The sequence below is a fragment of the Tyto alba genome, unplaced genomic scaffold (genome assembly GCF_018691265.1).
Source record: "Tyto alba isolate M040663 unplaced genomic scaffold, T.alba_DEE_v4.0 Super-Scaffold_14, whole genome shotgun sequence".
Classification (NCBI taxonomy): Eukaryota; Metazoa; Chordata; class Aves; order Strigiformes; family Tytonidae; genus Tyto; species Tyto alba.
This window is the reverse complement of record NW_024881276.1, coordinates 60,206,256-60,228,207: the sequence shown is the minus strand read 5'-3', so window position 1 is coordinate 60,228,207 and position 21,952 is coordinate 60,206,256. Positions and strand designations below refer to the sequence as shown.

The 21,952-nt window shown below is 44.9% G+C and overlaps 1 protein-coding gene across 1 annotated transcript; it reads left to right on the top strand.

Moving 5' to 3' along the window:
* The first annotated feature begins 7,944 nt into the window (after positions 1-7,944).
* Positions 7,945-16,574, top strand: TENT5C (terminal nucleotidyltransferase 5C). The gene is made up of 2 exons (XM_032995705.2): positions 7,945-7,996; positions 10,683-16,574. The coding sequence occupies exon 2, from the start codon at positions 10,709-10,711 to the stop codon at positions 11,879-11,881; it is 1,173 nt and encodes a 390-aa protein (XP_032851596.1). The 5' UTR covers positions 7,945-7,996; positions 10,683-10,708; the 3' UTR covers positions 11,882-16,574.
* Positions 16,575-21,952: the final 5,378 nt, after the last annotated feature.

The following is a 21,952-nucleotide window of genomic DNA, read 5'->3' as shown; positions in this document are numbered from 1 at the left end:
GAATTGATCTGAGGAAACACCAACCCAACAGCCCCCCCCTCTTGGGATGCTCACCAGATGGTCCGTATCACAGGGCGGTGACTCCTTTGCAATGGATTGAGAAAGAACAGGATGGTCCATCCCTGGTATCCCTTGTCCCTGAGATAAGAGAGGAACTGAACCACTGAGCCAGAAAGACAAAGGAGCTGCAAATTGGCCCAGACCTGAAGGACAAGGTGTAGGTGACCACAGGACTGAGTTTGTGCAGAAGAAAGGGTCAGCTAGCGAACACCGTGAAGAAGACTACGAGCCTCCATCTGCAGACCCCTGCCCACGACCACCAGGGAGCACTGCGCAAGCGCGACAGGGACAGGAGGAATTTGGGGTGGGGGGGATATGTTAATAATTTATCGGAACTAATTGTAATATTCCCTCCCTATCCTTAGAGTAGTGATGCATCTGTGTTAGGGTAGATGAATATGTAACGGTTTATATAATAAAAGGGAGCCCCTTTGCCTCCAGAGCGTGCGCCATTGTGCCCAGCACTGTATTCTTTGCTCCACTGACTTTGTCCCCAATAAAACTTATTTTTATATATACGTGGGCTTGTTTCTCACAGTAATAATTCCTATAATAATACTCACACATCTGTGAGTACCAGCACAATTCTCGCCTCCCCCACATCCACAAGTGTCTGTCTTGCCTTGTCCTTTATAAGATCAAGGGGTCTCCCACCTCCCTGTCTCCTCACAAACACTCAAAAAGCAAATACTTGTTGTTAAAGGACCTCCCCATGTGTTGTTATTAAAGTCCCATTATTTTAAAATTAATCTTATGTTTTTGAGGTCCCCATTTGCCACTGTGTGGTTTGCATTGACGACTATTTTTTTTTACTTCTGACATAAGGTAGAAACAGCTTTCTGACACTTTGAGTGGTCTTGTAGTAACTGGTTTCTTTTGTGTGGAGTCAGTGGGCTGCTCTTCCCAGATGGGTGCCTGGAGTTTGCTTCAGTGCAACCTCCAGTGGGGGACAGGGTAGATACAGATAGATGAGCACCATTGGAAAATCCAACCCAGTCTGAACTTCCGATTTCTACTATCGTTACTCCTCAGGGCAGTCCTGAGGCAAGCGTGGTGGGGAAAGGAGGCCTGGAGGAGCAGTTACCTGGGAAGCCACACCAGCATCCGGATTTGTGGTTGTGAATCCCTGTTTTGGAGATTAGCAACCGAACAGCAGGAGTGTGAGGAGCCTTCACTTACTGTGCAGTCCCTGGCTGCTTTGTAGGATGGTCGCCGTGAGCAGGATTTTCTCTCAGACTTGAGGAAATCAAGTACACGTGAAGTCTGTTGGGAAATTCATCAGCTTGCTGCTAAGGTCTGTTGCATGGCCACATGCACCAAAGTGGGAGCACAGTTGGCACGCAGAAGAAAGCTGACAGCAGTTAGCCTTAACTCTTTCTAGATGGAGGCTTCTTACTCAGGACTCAAACTGCAAGAACCTTTTTAATGTCATAGGTTTTGCATTGCTGTGAATCTTTTGTTATGCACACTGTGAACAGGTTACACTTCCCATTGCAACCTAAACTGGAAGCCAGACCAAATAATTCCTTACTGGTCTCGTTTGAAACATCTGAATAGGCTCTTGCCACTGAAAATCAAATATCTGGCCCAGCTTGAAAACTGCCTCCTCTGTTTTATAGTAGCTCTCGTGCAACAAGTAGATTTTGAACTGCAAAACAGAAATTGTAACTAAATCCAGATTTTTATTCTGATCTCTTACCATTAACTGAACTATGACTTGCATTCAGCACTGAAATCCAATGCAGCGTAGACAAGAAACATCATATCTTCTGGTAGTCTTCCTTGATTCCAGTGTTGTCCGCGTGATGCCTTTGAAGACTATGGAGCAATGCAGAAATCTTGGTGCAGCCACGTTTTTTCTGCCCATCATAAGGTTTGTTTTATGGCAGAAGGAGACAGAGCACTCACTTTTCCTCCCACAGACAAGAATACTCTCCCTTAGCTCTCAGCAGGGTGTCTGTGCAAAACATTACCGCTCAACACATCACCAGACTTAGCTTTTCCTTCTTGTCTCCATATCCCCTAACACTTCACTTGCTCCTCAAGCCTTTTTGTCCAAAAAGATCTCTACCATGTAGCTGCAAGTTTTCCCCAGCATAGGCCAGACTTTGCCTATGGTAAAATGTCAGATTTCATTAGACAGAGCTATGGTAAAGCTATCTCCTCATGTGTGATGCGTAACCTTACCCTACCTCCCCTGTATGAGATAAGAGAGTCTGAATGCCCTGATTATCTGTCACTGGGAGGACTGATGTAGCACAGCTCTGTATGAGGCAGCTGTAGGCAAAACTGTTGCAAAAATCATCTGCAAGGGCCTCTTGGATCCTTGCAGGATGCTGGCTGGCAACAGAGGAGGTTAAGACTGACAGTTGCCTCAGACTTGATAGGGTGAGACTGAAACCTGGTGGGAAGGGAGATTGTTACCCGCTTCCCGCAGGAGAGGGAGGTGGAACTGGGGTACCAGGGAGCAGCTGTCACACTGCAGAAAGGATGGGCTACCACAGAAATTCTGCTGGGGATGCTACCTGTGTGCTCATCAAGGACTCATTCACCAGTGCCAGCAGGGAACATGCACCAGCTGTCAGCCTCACTGGGAGATGGACAGTGGCACAGTGGCTTCCAGAGCTGTAGAGCTTCCATGTGATGCTGGTGACCCATTGAGCAGATGGAGGTGGCTCTTTGTAGTTGAGATGGGCTCCAAGTCTTCTGAGAGTCCCAGTCCACCACAGCTTAATGTTTGCTGTCATCCTGCCTCATCTCCTGTGCTTGCCCGAGTGCCTGTCTGATCGCACGCTGGCCCAGCTAGCGAGCAGCTCCAGCCAAAGGCAAATCCCCTCTTTGGATGGATTAGTTTCAAATTGCATAAACCTGACCCAAAGGAAAGAGTGTGACTGCGTGTCTGAGGATGGGGAGTCTCTAACAGCCCTTGTTTAGATTGTTTTAAGCTATTGAACTTCATTACCTGTGCAAAACCTCCTTTCCAGTTGCCATTGCCACCAGCTAGACATAAAGGTGCTACTGAAAAAGCCTTAAAGAATTCATACACAGTTTCAGCAACAGCCCCTGTAATCTAGCAGGGGAAAAAACAACAACAACAACGACAACAAACAAACAAACAAACAAAAAACAAACAAACAAAAAACAAACAAACAAACAAACAAACAAACAAAAAAAAAACAACAAAAAAACAAACGATGCTGAAGAGAAAGACAGGTAGAAATTAAAACCAGAACAAACTTGCATGGACCTTTACTTGTGAAAGCAGATAACAGCTGCAGCAAACTACCATGGGGAAACACTAGATTATTCATCTCTTGAACAATCTGACTAAAGTCTGCAGGCAAACTCAGGTTAGTGAAGGGGCTATGAGTTTTACGGAAGGATTATATTATCCAGGGATTATATGAGTACTAAAAGTTGGTTAATCATCCCTGTTAGCCTTCAAATCTGTGAATTTGCAGGGCTAAACAGTACTTTCTGCAACTAAAACCAGTGGCAGAGGCGAGAGGCAGAGCTCACAGATGCAGACTCCCAGGGGGTTGGTCCAGTCACGGCATGACCGCTACACTCCTCCGCACTGGTTCCTAGAGTCATGGATGATGAGGGAATGTGAAAAAGATGTGATTTCAAAGTGAGGACCTGTTGGGGGGGGGGGGGGGAAGTACAAAATCAGTGGGGCAGAGCCCACGGGCGTCTCAGCACTGAAGACCTTCGCACAGCTGAGGCTGCACACCCTAAATAACTGCACAGTTTTATAGTATTTGCCTTTGCTGTGTTTGCCACCTGCAGCCTGAGGTGATGTGTCCTGAGTTAGCTCACGACTCCCAAATTAGGGTAAATATTTTTTTCCATCTGATTTGCAAACGCCTGTTCTCCCCCCACCTCTGCTTCCCCCTTCAGCCTTTGTCTTCTTCTGTACCACCAAAATTTTTGACAGTTTGTTCTTCCCCCAGGTTCCAAGAAACCATGTGACTAATTAAGCAGTTGGGGCAAGCTCAGGTGCAAGGAAAAAAACAAGTCAGATGATGGGCTGCTGCCCACTCACTCCAGCGAGTGCATTCCATCTCAGCATGTGTCTGCCCTGCTACTTCGTAAGGGAAAAGAAAATGCTGGGCTTCCCTGGGCTGCCTGCTCCAGAGCCTCACAGCACAACCGGATCAGCAAAGCCGAGGCTCCTGCTGCCAAAGCAAAAGTGCTGGGGGCCCAAGCAGAGGCATAACTGCCTCTTCCCCACTGGAAGAATTTGGCCCGCGTACTTTGTCACACTTTTGAGTGACTCCGTTCCTTCAGGCTTTTAAGTAGTTTTGGGGGTGTACATCAGAGGGTTTGTGAGAAGAAGAGCCTGTAGCCCGCAGCCTGAGTTGCCAGGTGTGGCACACAGCAAAGCAGTGGAAGGGCTAACGGGTGGGGACATCTTCAAAAAGACACTAGTGAGAGACACAAACTCTGGGTTTCTGTGTCCTCCTCACATCTAAATGTGGCAGGAGCTAGGAGCTCCCACTTCGCAGGGGTCGGGCTGGTGAAGGGGCCTGGTGGCATTTCTTGACTCTTGGAAAGGAGTGTCTCTTGGCTTTTGCTGAACTCCGAACTCAGTGGGAGCTGGGAAGCCCTACAGGGTGGTGTCTCATCCTTTGGGGCAGGAGCTTCACAGCTGTTGCTGTGTTTCTAGCGGCAAATTTAACCTCCGATTTTTGAAAGACTGCTGTTCTCTGCGTTAGTACACTCTGCACGTCTATACTGGACTTCACGTGTCTACTTGTATCCATGTATCGGGAGGAAGGGTTGCTGCATCTCCCCACAGGAAACCTCAAAGGCTTGTAAAGGCAGCCAGCAACAGAGAAAGGGGCTCACTCTTGGTACTCTGCAGGAGAATTTCACCATAGCCCTGCTGTGGGTGGGATGTCCCTACCTCCCTCCACGCTCTCAGCATCTGCAGACATGCAGTTATTCCACACGTCAGGCAAAAAAGAAGAGTTTCCCAACTGCAGATTTGATGCTCAATTATAGAATGGAGCATGACAGCTACTACTACCGTGTATTAATAACTCTGCTTCCCCTTATGGCTTTAACAGCTGTAGCAACCAAGATTTATAATGACACATTATGTTCAGCAATGCATCACGTAAGGAAGCTAACCTGACAGTGCCAGGTCACTGAGCTGACTTACAAGTTTTTAAGTGCGTTTCTTCTGCCAAATTTGCTGCCCTATTTACTGGATTAAAATGAACAAAATTGCACCGTGTTCATAAAGCTCTGTACTTGCCGCTGTTTTGGCAGCTCCTAGACCCCTTTGCCCCGTGTCACACTGCCATCCCAGGAACCATTTGGTCCTTCTGCCTTCCCCATCCTCTCTTTGCAAACCCTTTGAAACAGGTCCTGCGGTGTGTGTCCTGACGGGGGGCACACCACAGGGCAGACGAGGAGGGACTGTAGCTGGGAGGAGGCGCGGGGGATGCGAGCAGAGATGAGGGATGGAGCGGCTGTGGGAGAAGGGCAACATGGTGGTTGTCCAAGGGCAGAGGGGGACCGTGACTGCCGCCGCTTGCTGCCTCTCAGCAGGAATTTGTCTGTACCCCAGTCGCTCTCAGGGAAAGGATGGCTCGCAAAGATTGGGGTCATCCGTTACTTCTCCCTTGGCCCAGAGTTGCAGCTGACAGCGGGAAAGTCACTCCTAAACATTAAACATTAAGACTGTACCCTGGAGCTGGGTCTGGGCCCGCCTCAGAGCCCCCTCAGCATCCAAGCAGGAACTTATTCTTCTTAACCTCTTGTCCCGCTGGTGGGCTATGTGCTTCCATGTTTTCCATCCTCACAGTCACAGGAGGATGGATAGCAGAGGGCTGGCTCTCCTAGATGTTTATTACTCGAAGAGTCATTCCTCATTATTCCTGACATTTACCCAGGTCCAGCAGGCTTTAAATGGCATTTCAAAATCTCATCCCATGAACCCCTTCTGTGGGACCAATGAAAAGTGATTAAAAAGAACAAGTGTAATTGTCAGGAGGTCTAAATTCACTGCAGAGAGTGCTGCACTCCCACTGACAAATACTCAAGGTCTGCAAATCAGAGGAGGCAGAAGACACCCCAGGTATCCTTTAAGATAGAGTTGAGATACCTCTTTGTTTTGCCAAACATTTTTGTGAAACAAGAACTTGCAAACAAATAATGTAAAGTGTGAACCTTTTATTGATACTTTAACATCTGTAATATATGTGCTGTAGTTTATCTTTGCCTTTATTGGTATCTAGTGAATATTACAAATAGAAAATATTTTTCAGAATATACTTTAATTGATGTTTACTCACAGGGCAACAGAAAATATCCTGTCCAAAATAATCAGTTACTGTCATAAGACAATGATATCTGAGGGAGAAATACCGCTGAATAAATATTCTTAAGAGGTAAGACCATTCATTATTTTAACCTCCAAGTGAGACATTTCCTTACTGGTGGTTATGCCTCCATCATTTCTGCTACTACTTCTTTTTGAGTTCTCTATTTTGCTTTCTTGTCTTAGAAACACAGGAAAAAAATGTTTAGAAAAATCTGGATCTTCATGTCCAACTCCATACCACCACAGACAATCATATTAAATATTTTCTTTTCTAGCTCCATCTTGAAATGAGTTAGTTTTATTCCCCTCCCTCCTGTGGTGCTCTGAATTAATTATTATCTCATTGGACAAAAAGATGTTAATTTGCCTTGAATCTGATCCTTGTGTCAATGTTATCCTTTAATTTAAATAGCTCTGTTTGCTTTTATTTACCCCAATGGTGAGCTATTGGAGAAAAATAAATAAATAAACCAACCCACCCCATATTCCTACTCAGCTTTGGCTCTGTTGGTGAAACTATGTGTTTGCTGGGCAAAGAGGAACTCTTCAGTTTCCTCTTACAAGGTCAGCCCTTCTCTCTGTGTGTGCGAGTTACAGTTTATCTTTCTTGACTGTATGACCAAACAGTGTAACAGATGTGTTGGGCTTTTTCCCCAATGCATTGTAAATACTTTTTTAGCTCTACCAGAAAGATGTCGACTGGCCTGTCCTAAGATAACTTTTGCTTTTTTTCCCCCTCTACCGAGCCCTGATTATCCTACAAAAGGCAAATACCCCAGGTCCTTTCTGTCCTCTTTTGCTGAAACACCGAGGGTTTAGAGCAGAAATTGTAGCTTTTCTCTCCACAGTGCATGATCTTGCGCTGTGTCCTATAAAACGCCAGCCGATTTTTATTACTCTGTATCTCCAAGTCATTCATTGCTTCCTGTGTAACGTCTCCAGTGCCTCCCACAGCCCGGCAGCTGTGCTTTTCAGTAACACGCTGTTTCAACGCTTTTGCCGTGTCCTTGCAGGTTTGGTGTTAACTCCTAGTTCGGCTGTTTCCGATGTGGCACCGTTAGTAAACTCTGCAGCAGAGCCTGGAAATTTTGGATCTGTGCTGACAGCCGTCCGGGACAAGGTACCTAGGGAAAACCATGTATTGCAGTCTGCTTTTCGTTGTAGTTCACTTCCTTATCTTCTGTTATTCCCTTGGTACATTTGGGGGGGGGGGGGGGGGGGGGGGGGAACACGGGACGGAAGGCGACCGCTCCCCCTCCCCCCCGCCGCCGCTACCTGTGGGGGGCCCCTCCATGCCACGGGCGGCCTCCCCCGCCCTTTCCCCACGCCGATCCCCGCCGGGCTCCCGGGCCGAGCGCCCGGCTGCCCGAACGGCGGCCAAACCCGCCCCCGGCTCCCCCGCGGCGGGGGTGGGAGCCCCACGGCGGCGGCCGTTACTGGGGCGGCCGCCTCGCGCCCCGCCCGCCGGTTACCTCACGGCGGGGCGGGGCGGGGCGGGGCCGCGGCCATAAAGGGCGGGCGAGGGTGGGTGGAAGGGGGGGGACGGTGCGGGCGTGAGGCTGGCGCGGTCGCTCGGGGAGCGCGGCGCGGCTGAGCTGACCGGTGAGCGGCGGGGCCGGGCCGGGGGGAGGCGGCTCGGGGCTCGGCTCCGCTCCGGGGCAGAGCCGGGCGGCGGGCCGGGGTCACTGAGGAGGCGGCGTCCCCTCGCGGGCAGCGCTTGGTAGCTCTCCCTTGGAGCGGCTCAACGGCCCCGTTGCCGCGCGCGCGGGGCTGAGTCGCCCCTCAGGGTGTCGCAGAGCCCGCTCAGCTCTCCGCTCCGGAGAAAGCGTCTTGCGAAGGAAGCTCAGCCTCCCCCCCCCGCGCGGTGCCGCTGCGGTTTGGAGGGGACTTGTAGCGCTGTAGGGTCGCAGGGGTGCTGCTTGCTGTAGGTACGGCCGCCTAAAGTTTTTTAGGTGTTGTGGCAAGCTGCCTGTCTTACAGGGGAAAACCTACAGCTGCTGCAGAGTAACGTACTTCAGCATGACAAAGGTGAAGGTCTGTTGTCCTCACTCTCGCTGCCTCTGATTTGACGTTTGCATCCAAGTGAAGTTACAGTGCTCTCTACCCTTGGTACAAAAGATAGGAAGTACCTATCTCGGCTTCAGAGTTGTGTCGGATCTTCTTGTGATGGAAAACGGTGGTGGTGGTGAAACAAGAGGCATGCGAACTGCTGGTGTCCCAAATACATTAAAGTCACCAGGAGCGTGTCGTCGCTAACATAAATCTTGCAAAGTAGGCAAACGTGAGTGATTTGGGGGTGGGAGCTGCCATAGGCTGACGGCCTGAGAATTAAACTCTGCACTGAATTGGAAACGAAATACATCCTTTTCACCCCCCACAAGGGCAGCAATACATGTTGCTCTCCTAGGTGAGGATCACCAAGCAGAACCGGGTGTGTGCGGTGGGATGGGGAGCACTGTTCACAGTCCCTTCTGGTTGCTGGGTGGGCTGTCCATGCTGTCTTGGCTGCCGAGAAAGCTACAGACAGGAAGGAGGAGAGGGAACGCTTTCAGAGGTAGTAGCTGAAAACACTTGCAGCTTAAGCAAGAAGTCATAGGAGGCTCTTATGTTCTTTAGTGATCTGAAGGATTTAATGAAAGCACAGTGGTTCTAAGATGAAAATGTACTTTAATGTGTTTGAAGTGCCTTAGGGCAACTGCTGGCAGGCTTGATGCCTCTGGGTTTATGCTGCATTGCAACCTTAATGACTGAGTGTGAAGAACCCCTTGATTTGTCCTGGACTAATAATTTTGTGAATCCCAGGCTTGTTTTGTGTCTGCTGGAGCTGATGTGACCCACAGCAGCAGAGCTTGTAATGTAGCAGCTCATGCTCAAGGGTAGAAACTGCTTCCCTGGGAGCATTTTTACCTTGCTGTATATTTTATCAAGGATTTGACTCTCTTCTACAGAGGAAGCGTTAGGTCAAATGAACTGCTCAAAAATTAAAATCTGGAGGAAGACAGGCATGAAATGACAATAGCTGCTCTTTGAATCTTGCTTAAAAGGTCTTTCATGGGCTGTGTTCATGCATGTTAGGAAATGATATGTTTGGGTTTTAAACAGTCTCTGGTAGACAAGAGTTAACAACCTGAAGTCTGACCTTGGCAGCTGCAGTCTTCACATGTACTTGGGGCAGAAGAAGGTGAGGCCTGAATCTGTCTGTAGCTGTCAGGAAGCACCTGGCCACAATAGAAACCTGGAACACTTAAAAAGAGAAAAGTGTATTAATACCAGTTGGAGTTGCATGACTGTAGAACATATGTAAGTATCTGCATACTTCAAAACACAAGCCACTTAAGCACAAGAGAATCATCTGGTCAGCTGTGACGAGACTCCTTAAGAAGTGCAAAAGTTCAGATGAGGCTGTGACCCATGCCTGGTTTTAAGGTTCTTAAGTAAATGGTATTAAAGCGCAGCACAAACATGATATGTGCTTTAACCTCATTTGAGTGTATGCCATCTCTTAAAAGCTTGTTTGCCCTCCACAAATGACCAAAAGGTTGGGGCAAGCATGAATATTTCCAGAAAGGTAGTTTGATTATGCAGTGTGCCTGAAGAAGAGTAAATAGTTGCATATGAAGACTGGAGTGCAAATTGAATAGTTGTGTTGTCTGACTTTGTAGCTGAAATTCTGTCAAGGGTGCTGAAGTGCTTTAGCCTTTTGCAGGAGCAAGGTGTACTTGGTCCTTATCCCATGGGCGGTAGATGCTGGATGGCTAAGAACTTCAAAACTTATGTAATGGAATAAGTCTTATGTCTGTGGTATAATTAAAGTACTTTCAGTGGATTGGATCTCAAAGTTCTGAAACTAACACCTGAATGTCTTCCACTGTTGTGTTAGCTGGAGAGAGATGTTTGAGCTTTATGTATAATGAAACAAGTTCAGAGCTTAACTTTCAGAAGTGCTTTGCACTTATGTCTCCTCTGGCATCAGCTGGTGCTGCAGATGATATTAAGTTTAGGTAAAGCTTATGTGCCATCTTTGTTGATAATTTCCCTTTGACACAAACTGCTTTGCTGAAGTACTTAATTCTACCTCACCACAAAAAGGGCAAGGACAGATAAAATTTTGTGCCTGCACTAATAGAGAAGCTGTGTTTCAGGTGAAAAGCTTCCCGAAAAATAATTTTTACATAGAATTATCTCTTTCTAGTTTGTCTGTGTGTGTAGGCAGAAAAGTAGAGCATAGGATATATCTAGGAAACATAAACAGTCTGACTCTTTCTTTTTTTATTCCACCTCCCTACAGTTTCTTTGGAGAAGAAAAACCTTAAGATGGCAGGCAAAGGAATTAACACAGACTGCATGTCATGCAGTGTACTGAACTGGGAGCAGGTCAGCCGTCTGCATGAGGTTCTTACAGAGGTGGTTCCAATCCATGGACGAGGTAACTTTCCAACGCTGAAGATAACTCTGAAGGACATTGTTCATACAGTTCGGAGTAGGCTGAGCGAAGCAGGCATTGTGGTACATGATGTCCGTCTGAATGGCTCTGCAGCTGGTCATGTTCTGGTCAAGGATAATGGGCTGGGATGCAAAGACCTGGATCTCATTTTTCAAGTTTCTCTTCCAAGTGAGGCAGAGTTTCAGTTAGTTCGAGATGTGGTGTTGCGATCCCTCTTGAATTTCTTGCCAGAAGGAGTAAGCAAGCTAAAAATCAGTCCAGTAACATTGAAGGAAGCCTACATCCAGAAGCTAGTCAAAGTGTACACAGAATCTGACCGCTGGAGCTTGATATCGCTTTCCAACAAGCATGGCAGGAATGTGGAGCTGAAGTTTGTAGACTGTATAAGGCGACAGTTTGAGTTCAGTGTGGACTCCTTCCAAATCATACTGGACTCCCTGCTCTTTTACTATGACTACTCAGAAACCCCCATGTCAGAGCACTTCCATCCCACTGTGATCGGGGAGAGCATGTATGGAGACTTTGAAGCAGCTTTTGATCACCTCCAGAACAAGCTGATAGCTACCAAAAATCCTGAAGAGATCCGAGGTGGTGGGCTTCTGAAGTATAGTAATCTCTTAGTACGAGACTTCAGGCCCATGGATAAGGATGAGATCAAAACATTAGAGCGCTACATGTGCTCCCGCTTCTTCATAGACTTCCCAGACATCCTGGATCAGCAGCGCAAACTAGAGACCTACCTCCAGAACCACTTCTCCAAAGAAGAAAGGAGGAAATATGACTACCTCATGATTCTGCGCAGGGTGGTGAATGAGAGCACAGTCTGTCTCATGGGACATGAGCGAAGGCAGACTCTCAACTTGATTTCTCTGCTTGCACTCAGAGTACTGGCAGAACAGAACATCATCCCTAATGCCACTAATGTTACCTGTTACTATCAGCCAGCACCTTACGTTAGTGATGTCAACTTCAGCAACTACTATCTTGCAAACGCTCCTGTGCCGTACAGCCAGTCCTACCCCACTTGGTTGCCTTGCAATTGATTGTTTCACCTGAGTATTCTTGAGTGGAGGCTACTGAAAGCCAAGATGCTGAGTATATATATAGGCAAGTAATAGCTGTTAGTTGGAGGTTTTCTGATGGAAACATGACTGCATTGGACTGTCTGTTTCCTGGTGTGCAGTAGGAATATGCAACCAGGTGACCTGCTATGAACCTTTCAACATATTTATCCAAATACCAAGAAGCCTTATTACCTCTCCATTAGGAGAAGAGAAGCAGCAGCTGAATGTTAAGAGGAATAGTTACAAAACAGTACTAGCTCCAGAAGTGGCTATTAACATGGGATCTAAGTGGAGTATTCAGTAATCTAGGTTAGTTAATAGAGGAAAGACTGTAAAATGTCTTCAGCAGAGCAGAAGCCACTCCTGGAATAGCAGCAAAATTCTGCTTTATTGCCTAACCTCATAACTCTACACTTCCTCAGTTCAAGTTCTGGACAATTTTCTATTGAATTAGTTGTGCAAGAGTGGGCTTGTGTCAAACTTGGGCTGTTTCTGCTTTCTGACTGTGTAGAACTGGTAACTATATGGATACTCTTGGTCTTGTAGAGGGCCTAAATGTTGTTTCCTGTAGTACCTAGGGATCTATGGTCCTGCCTCAAATTCAAGATTAATTTATTGGAAGTTGAAGGTGGATTAGTTAGTCCATCTCTACAGCATAAGCTGGCTAAATTTTTCTTGAGTACAAAAATTTGGAAGGTGGCATCTCTAAATGTGCACCAAAGCACGATCTAAAACTTCCTAATGTGGAAAGTCCTTGGAATGAGGAATTGAAGTCTTAAATGGAATTAGAACCACAGTTTGAAAAGCTAGGATGGGAAAATACTGTCAAGTCCAGGCTCAAGATAAAGCCTTTCTGCCTGCATCTTTCAAAACCATTTTTGACACAGTTGGAAAGTAGCACAGCTCTTACACCGAGGTTTGGCCCAACTTTCTTCCTCAGGTCTACAGCAATCAAAAAAAAAAAAAAAAAAAAAAAAAATCAATACCTTCCCCCCCCCCCCCCAAAACCGCAAACAAACTCCAAAAGCCAAAAAAAAAAAAATCCCCAAACCACTTTGAGTTGCAGGATGATGTGCGTTCCTGTCACAGTATAAATTCCTACGTGCCTCCTAAAATTAATTTCTTCTTGTACAACTTCAGGCAGGTCCTGAAGGCTTGTCTTTCTGTCACCACTTAAGAGTTGAGCTTACTGGTTTATCGCTATCACCGGGTCACTGTACAAGATGGTATTTTGAGCGGTTAGAGTAAAATTCTTCCTCTGTACTAGTCTTAACCTGCACTTGAAGAGGTATATAAACCCTAAGCAGAGCTCTCCACGGAGGCTGTATGTGGTGAAAGTCTGCCCCTATTTTCAGAATAGCCTCTGGAAGAGTATGTACTCCCTCGGAGGTGTAGGGTGCTGACCTTCATAAAGGGTATGTGCTGAACTTGCTGCTTTGAAACTCCTGTGTTTTATAAGGAAGGTTAAAAATTCCCTGGTTATGTATATAGCTGTATTAGAAATTGGTATATTAACTGGATGATTTTCACTGAACTGCAATAGTAAAGTACATATAGCAAATGATCTTGTGTTTGTTTAACCAGAGAAGTAGACTAGAAAGGCAACTCTTAGAGCTGCTTAATATGTGCTTGTGCAATGTTTAAGAATACTTGTCTGCTAAACCTTTTTAAATGACTTCTAGTTGTCTCTGCAAGCTTGTGAGACCGAAGTGCCTTGATCAAACAAATGATTTAACCTTAGAAGGTAAAGCAGAAAGCAGGTGAAACACCAATGTGTGGTTGCTGTTCAAGGTAGAGAACAGTAGCAGTGCAGCACTTGAACAGGTAGTTTTTTACTGCTGTTTCTCACAGGACCAAAAACTTCTAGTTACATTGCGAGTTCTCTCATTTTTCGTAACTACTTCATAAAGAGTGCCTCAATAAAGCCGTTGGGGTACTTTTTTGTTCTGACTTTTTTCATTTAGCTTAGGAAGGCAGGGAGGGGTACCATCTTGAAAGCAGGCTGTAGCCAAGTATGCTTTAGCTTAATTTTTTGAACAGTCTTGTAAACAACTTCAGTAGCAAATAGGCAAATAATTCGGTGTCTTCTGTTGTGGTTTTTTTCATTAAAGGCTTCCTGAGTAGCTAGCCAAAGTAGCTAAACTTGAAAGTAAACCCAGGCTTTTTCACTAACTGTGGCTTGATGTAGCTTACAAACAAGGCATCTCTCACCCAAGACTGACTGTTTGGAAGGCTTTTTAAAAACTAGTATGATGCCAGTGTTAAGTGTGTTAAACTTAATGCAGGCTTACTACTGGACTATCACTAGAAAGAAGGAAGCCTTTTGCTTAGGAGTTTGTAATTACTGTCATCTCAAATAGCTGTTTTTAAAGCCAACCTAAGCTATACCCATTGCTGAAGTAAACCATTGCCTAGAGTGACGCTGTTTGCTTTGCATATGGAATAGCTTGGACTCATGTATCTGTCTCGTGTGGTCCCATGGCTGATCTTTAGAAGCTGTTCCTGTGTATCAGCTCATGTGGAAGAAGTGGTCAGATGCTCAGGAGGAGTGCTCACAAGCTTGAAACAGACTTGTGTTTTACTAGTCTTTGAATGCCTTGGCTGCTGAATGTCAGGCTGGGTGCATCTACTGGAAAAGGAAGTGCAAGAAGGCTTTAATGGATTCCTACTGAGCTATGGAGAATTCAAGGTTCCCGCCATAAATATCGTGCTTTTGCTAATGTAACCTGTTGTTGAGGTCTCTAAGAAAGCTTTATGTTGAATGGCTGCTTTCTGAACAGCTCACTGCCTGGATTTAAGCTTTGCAGGATTGCTGTACTCCCTGCCTGGATCTCAAGTTGCTCTTGCATATTAGAAATATTGATGCTTTGTAGCCTGGATGTTAAGCTCTTGAATAGTTAAACTGTACCCTGATGCTGCACACTACCTACTGCATTTGCTTGACTGTGTAAGGGATTGCTGGGAAACTGTTGATATAGTTGCTTTCAAGACAGCCCTGACTTGGAAGGTAAAGCTGGAATACTCAGTAGCTTTTCATCAATGTGTTGCAAGTAGTCCACCCCTGTCTGTTTCAAGTTGTCCTAGCAGCCTGATGTTGCATGTAGCAGTGGCTTAATTTGGCGTATGCTAGCTGGTTTGAGTTCAGGTTTATGGTGGCCCCCGTAGCAAGGAGTAACATGAGATAAGCGCTGGGTAAAAGTTAAGTGATGACCCTAGGCCACGTATAGGCCACCTGCTTGATTCTGTCTCCCTTTGGTACTTAATGATGCCTCTGCAAACCTGCTCTATCCTTTCTTACTCACTTGTGTGTCAAGCAAAGGTTAGAGAAAGACTACTATACCTCAGACTATTACCCTAACACATTCCCTCTGAGCAGTGCCATCAAAACAAAGCTACAGTAACACTAGACTGCAAGTCTTATGTCAGTGCATAATTCCTCAGGAGTAGGCTTCTAGTAAACTAGACTGTGTGGTTTAAAATAGCTGTTTTCTTCCTGTAGCTTAAGCTCTGCTGGGCTGAGCCAGCCTGAGGTTAAGCATCTGTTGTCAACATTTATTGCCAAGTCCCCCTCGACTTACAGTTTATTGGTGTGACTTCTTCATTGTAAGGTAGATTTTTTTTTTTTTTTTTTTGATTTTATAAAGATGCTACCAAGGAGACCTAGTATTAGACTGGATTTTAGTCACTTTGATAAAATCTGTATGCTGATCCATGGTCACTCGGAAAAGTTGTAAGGCAAAGCATGCTTCGTGCTTCCTCAGCTCAATATTTAATTGTTGCTGTGTTTGTCTTCAGCTAGTTCAATCACTAAGCTGGAGGTTGAAGACTACTGCTTGATTTTGAGTAACCATTTTTCAAAAGATCCTCACCCTTTAACATTCATAATCTTGTCTACAAAGCAGTAGGTAATATTTAAATCTAGTTCAAATACCTAAAGCTTTTTATTGAAACTTGAAGACCTGTATTTCAGGATTGAGTTCTGGGGTTAAGCATTTGGTATGTTTTGTGCCTAGGCTTTGTGGGTTTCTGATCACTACAGTAAGTACTAATGTTGGTAGTGAACTCTGCTTATTACTATATGAGTGTTTGGGAAAAGACCTCTTAGGAGAGAACTTGGACAAATTGCTTCAATTCTAAGTTGTCGGTGTAGTGATGGTATTGTTCACTGTCCCTCTCACTCAATTCCTTCAGTCAGGATGCCATAATTGTTAGGCACGCTGATAAGCAATAAGTTGACCATAGTCACTGGCAACTTGGTCTAATTTAGGCATTGGGAGAGCCAAATGGATAGTAATACTTCTAGCCTTTGCATCTAAGTCTTACTCAACCGTTTGTTAATTGTGGTGAAGTGTATTTCATATATGTTCTTTAATTTCAATTAAACTAGCTATGAGGTGGGATCCTGGGCTATAGTTATAGAAGCTTTGGAGGGAATGGTTGGAGCACTCGTTTTTTCTCAGTCATATTGAAGAGAAGGCCACTCACTGAAGTGTCTGGATTGGGCTTGTCTTTCTGATTAAAATTGCACTTGTTGAAATTTAGAAGGCCATTTTTGCTATGTTTGTCTCTTGTATTATTTTTCACTATTAAAAGAAGTCAGCTCTTGGAAAATCTGTCTCATACCTCTGGAAGAAGTGAGTCTTTTTGTGCGAATAAACTTATGCTAAACATTGCTTGTCTCAAATAATTCTTGCATCTAAATAGTGCTGACAGAGTATTTGTGGAACTTACTGGCCAATGTGTAAAAATACACTGTGGTGGAGAAATACTGATGGAATATACAGGAATGCTTGATTTTAGATGTTATTGAAGGTACATTTTTTTTTTTTTTTCCTCATGACTATAGATCTGCCTCAAATTACTGATTAGTCAGTTAAGTGAGAGGCAGTTCATCTTTCACTTACATTATAGTGACAGTTTCTGGTTTTGCCCTCTCTGACCGTTTTCTGGTCTCGACTTTAAAGCACGTTGTCGAGGCACAGTCCTAGGCCTGCTAGATAGTGGCTGAGTTAGAGCCTTCCAGCCCGTTCTGTGATGCACTCCAGTTTATATGCTACTCCAAGTCAGGGGCCCTGCACACCTCACTTCATTGGCCAAGCAGGTGAGAAACTGTCAGCAACTGCTCTTCAAGTTATTTAGGGGTTGAAAGTCTTTGTGCTTTCACTGTGTGTCTGAAGACCTGATTCTTGAACATACTAATGGTCAATGGGAGCTGAGCACCTCAAAGCTAAATAAAAGCTAGGGGCATTTGGCAGTTTATTCGCTGCTATTCCTACTCCAAGATCAAGACTAGATCAACTGTAAAAGGTGTGTTTGCTTCTAATCCCCTCCAGATCTCTGAAAAGCTCTAGCCTCTCAGTTAAATAATGCTGGAGAAATTCCAGTCTTCAGGACCTTGTAACAACACCTGTAGTTGAAACTTCTGTGGAGATTACCAGAGGCAGTGTGATCCTGTGGAAGTAATCATGAATTTTGTGTAGTCCCTTTTCAAGATGTAATTGCTTCCCTCTGAACTTAAATGGAGAAGTGATAACGTGGCTGGGCAACATAAACCATCTGCTTGTCACCTGAAACTCCCTTACCTCAGTTTATCTCATCATAAAAGTTTCAGAATTATTTTGGGTAACATCCTTAAGTTTCTAGAATACCAAACTTAGATTTGCAGGGTCTGGTACTGAAACAGCAAAATAGCTATGCTTAAGCAAGTGGCAGTATTTATTCTTTCAGTTCCAGAAGGAACTTGGGTGATGGTAAAAATTGAGAGGAACTAAAGAATAAAGATGTTCTTGCTCTATTGTTCTGTTAGTGAAAATACAAGTATAAGTGTCCTGTTCTGTTGTACTGCCAGAACCCAGCCTTAGCTCATCTTGCACAGCATGGATCAGTCTTGTGATGGGGGAGTGAGAGGCATTAGGCAAATGGTTCTTCAACTTGTTGCCATTGTTCTGGCAGATGCACTTACTGCCCCCCCTTCCTTCTGTGATAAAAATGGAATATTTGATATTTTTGAAATCCATATCCAGTGTGCCCTTACAGAGACAGAATAGATGTTCCTGTGAGAGAGAAAAATTTTCTTTGCGTGCCTGCTTATTTTGAGTATTGTTTACTATATATTTAGGACACTACCTTATACATGAAGTTGCTATTTTCAGCAATAATACAGGGTTTGTATTTATCCAGCAACTTAAAAGGGAGATATATCAAAGGGTGTAACATATCACTTGAGTGGGGGTGTTAGACACAGTGGTCATATTTTGCCGCAGTAGCAGTGCTGCTATCTGCTCTGCTTTGTCTCATTGAGAAAAAGATGACTTCCACATCCTATAGGCAAGATTGCCTGGCGAAGGGAGTAGTTAACCTGCCAGACCTTAGTAATTTTCCTAGTAGGAAAGAGTTGAATCATCATGCTGGAAAAAGAGAGTCTTGCCAAGAACTGTGTGCAAAGCAGCTGCTAGATCCTAAACTGCTCGTTCACATGTAGTATAGCTTTCCTTGACATACATACCCCAGTGTTATCACATTGACTCTCAGCCAGAACTAGTTGCCTAGGCTGGCTGATCCTGCAAAATGTTGTGCTGAGTCTTTGTCACTGATAAGTAGAGCAGGGGACAACCCATGCCACCTGACCCTTCTGAGAAGTGCCAACTCTTGGAGAGGTCTGGCCAAGACAGAGGCCGAGGAAGCTGGCCAGACTAATCTGTAGTAATAACCTCTTGTCACTGAGAAACCCCTGTAGCTAGCCTGCCTGCATGCTTTAGGAAACTCCCTGAGGCCTGAACTGCTTTGGGGCAATAATCTGGCCCTGTGTGTCCCCAGCAGGCAAGTGATGATTTGTGCTGTAGAGGAGGTCTTGCTGTCACAGCTGGAAAATTTCCCTTCTGGTGTTATGTGGTTTCTTGTGGGGTTTGTGTTTTAGTATTGTGCATGACACAGCCAGGCAGTTCATGCGCTCTTATACTCCTGAATCAGATGTTAACTTTATTCTACCTGTCCACGTAGAGAATCTGCTTCAGAAAATGGTGAGGCTTGTGCTAACCAGGGATTATACTGATTGCACCTCAAGCAAAAGGAAAATTGTCTCACCTGTAAGAGTGGTTTAAGAGAGAGACCTCTGATTCAGTCGCTGTCCCCATGCAACAAGGCAAGTCTTCTGAGCACGTTGGATGTGTAGCATGTGAATTACACCCACCGGCTGGTCCCTCTGTGGATGCCCTTTTTGCTTCAGAATGGACCATCTACTGGCAACATTTCCCTTTTGCACACCCTCTCTATTGCTTATCTGAATAGCTTATTCTGAAAGCTATATCTCAGTGTGCCTCTCGGCAAGTTATTCAATCTTGCCATAAAGGTGCTCAGTAGCAGCAATTGTACTTGGAGAACCTGTTCTAATACTTGATTGTGGTTGTTACTGAGAAATTAAACTGAATTTCCACATTGGTCTTGGAACTTCATCTTTGACCTGTGGATTGCTGCATCCGCAACAAGGCTGAAAAGTCCCTGACTGTCTCATGTTATGCACTAATCCCTTCAGCTCTTGGATGAACTGTGGAAAATGAGCACTTGAAGCTCATTTGTTGTAGATATTGGATTCAGAAGCTGGAAACCTTTTCTTCTGGAACTTTGCGGTTCCTGTGCATCTCACGACCCAGCACCAGTTCCTAACCTGGTGCTCTACACACCACAGATGATAAAGAGTGCTAAGATTGCTTTTCAACCTCTTGACATTTGTGTCCACAACCTCTGCCTGCCATTTTTACCATGGCATTATGGCATGCCGAGTGCTTGGCCTGAGTCAGTTATTCATGGTGATTTTAAAGTCCATCTGCTGCTTATCGAGGCAGCCTCTGCCATCTGGTATTGACAACATCTGTGCTCCTGGTTGCCAGATGTAGTATTTCGTACTTGGCGGTATTAGAAAAACACTTTGTCTGAATCCCATGGGCAAATAGTGACAATGTAGATGGACAGAGTAAGTCATCTTCATTTTTTACTACTTTACTGACTTAAATATCGCATAGTGCCTGGAGATGACAGAAGTGTTCACAGTTCTGCGTTGTTCTTACATACTGAAGGGTACACAAGGCTGTTGTGGGTGCTCTGAAACCTGCAGGTAGCTTAAGGCCAGCATCAGCACAAAGTCCACAAAGATACTGGATGCAGGTCATTTTGTGAATAATTTATTTTCTTCTGCAAGTAAAGGGTACAGACAGCAAAGAAAGATTACATCCTGTTACTGCTTAACAGCAGTTTCTCAGTCCTGTCCCCTGCACCTCCGTTTCTAAATCACTGTGGTGACATGGATCCCTGGGGCATAAGTTCACAACATGACTGAAGTGAAGAGTTCCATGTTTCTGCTCCTGCCATTACATCTGTTAGTCATCACAATCATCTGCCTGTCTGTTTTACTGCCCGTGTGGGGCTCCCCAAATGTTGTGCAGCCCTGACTAGATGCCAGGACTGACGTAGCTCTCTAGACTTCCTGACCTCCCTTCCACTTTCTCCTCCCGGGCAACTTTTCTTCAGACCAGGGGAAAATAAGTTGCTTTTTGGGAAGAGAGCCAACTATCTATCCCACCGCCCAAATTCCCTGCGACATCGATGGGAGTTCATCAAATGTGATGTGGGATTTGCTAACGGACTGGAAGACCCGAGCGACTCGGGCTCCTGCGTTATGGCTGTCCTGCTGCCCAGCTGCACTGCTCTGTATTTCCGCAGCCCTGTTTGATCGGCGGCAGCAAAACGTGTGGATGAGGCTCTGCCTCTGGCACCAAATTCACGGAGTTACTCCAGAGAAATGCTGCTCGTGAAAAACGGTGTCTGTTTTGGAGCAGAGGAAACTTCAAATGTGGAGTAATGTTCCAGCTAAGTATGCGCATGCTTCAGATTGGTAGTTTAGCCTCCTTACTTGCAGCAATTCTCTGGTAGAAGGGTGATTCCTATTTACTACCATTTCCTGGACCAAAAAATGAGCCCTGAAGAGGGAAAGCAGCACACTTAAGTAACACAGGGACTTGCTGACAGGGCCGGGAGTAGATATTTTGGAAGGCCTGCCTACTAATGAGGTGGGAAGGGAAGGGGAGATGGATGGTACTCTGACATTTCAGAAATCAAATAGAAGGGTGTGGGTGTTTAAAAATCACACAGATGAACTGGGGAATTGCAGTTTTGAAGTAGAGGTGTACTGCCTTCTCATGGTCATGTCTGACCTAAAATTGCAGCAGCGTGCCAGCAGAACTTGCAGAGGGCCTGTGTTATGCCCATGTTTCAGATGTTCTATACATATAATTTGTAACTTCTTGCAATAATCAATTGCAATGTGAAATCAGGGGAGTAAATGTGCTGCTCTGTTATCATGTTACACACATGGCTCACCTCAGCAGTTATGGTGTGAGCTCTGGCCTTTGGTATTCTCAGCTAGATTTTTGTTGTCTGGTTAGAAATAAAAGATTGCTGTATGAGTAAATTGCAACTACGGTCAGGAGTTTCAGTTGACCAGAACTTGAAGTTTTATTTTAATTGAAATACCAGTTGAAAACATAGATTTGGTTAAAAATAATTAAATTTCTTTCATAAATAAGAGTTCATTAACTAGACATGTGATATTAGACAGAAGTGGCCTTGCCTTTAACTGTAAAACTGCTTGTGAAGTTATGACACTTAATTCCAGAGCAGCAGCTTTTACTTTGAAGGTGCTTACTATCAGATTACTGATTTTACTTACTAATAGATGAGTAGTGAAAGGGTCTACAACTCACCTCGAGGACCCTTTGCAGTACTGTAACACCAGCTCATTGTCAGAGAGTTTATGTCCACAGCTGACAAAACCTCCAGATCCCAGGCTTCATGGAAAAGTAGTAGTAGTACTGTTATAATGCATTATACTGGTCTGTACTTGAATAAAAAACAATTTAAACCTGGTTTCTTTATTAATGACTGATCTCGAGGCTGTTTCAGGCCTGCTTGACAGATTGCAAACAATATTTAATTTGTAAGAAGGACCATCTCAGAGGAGGCTGTTCATTGCTATATATATTACTTTGTAATATATCA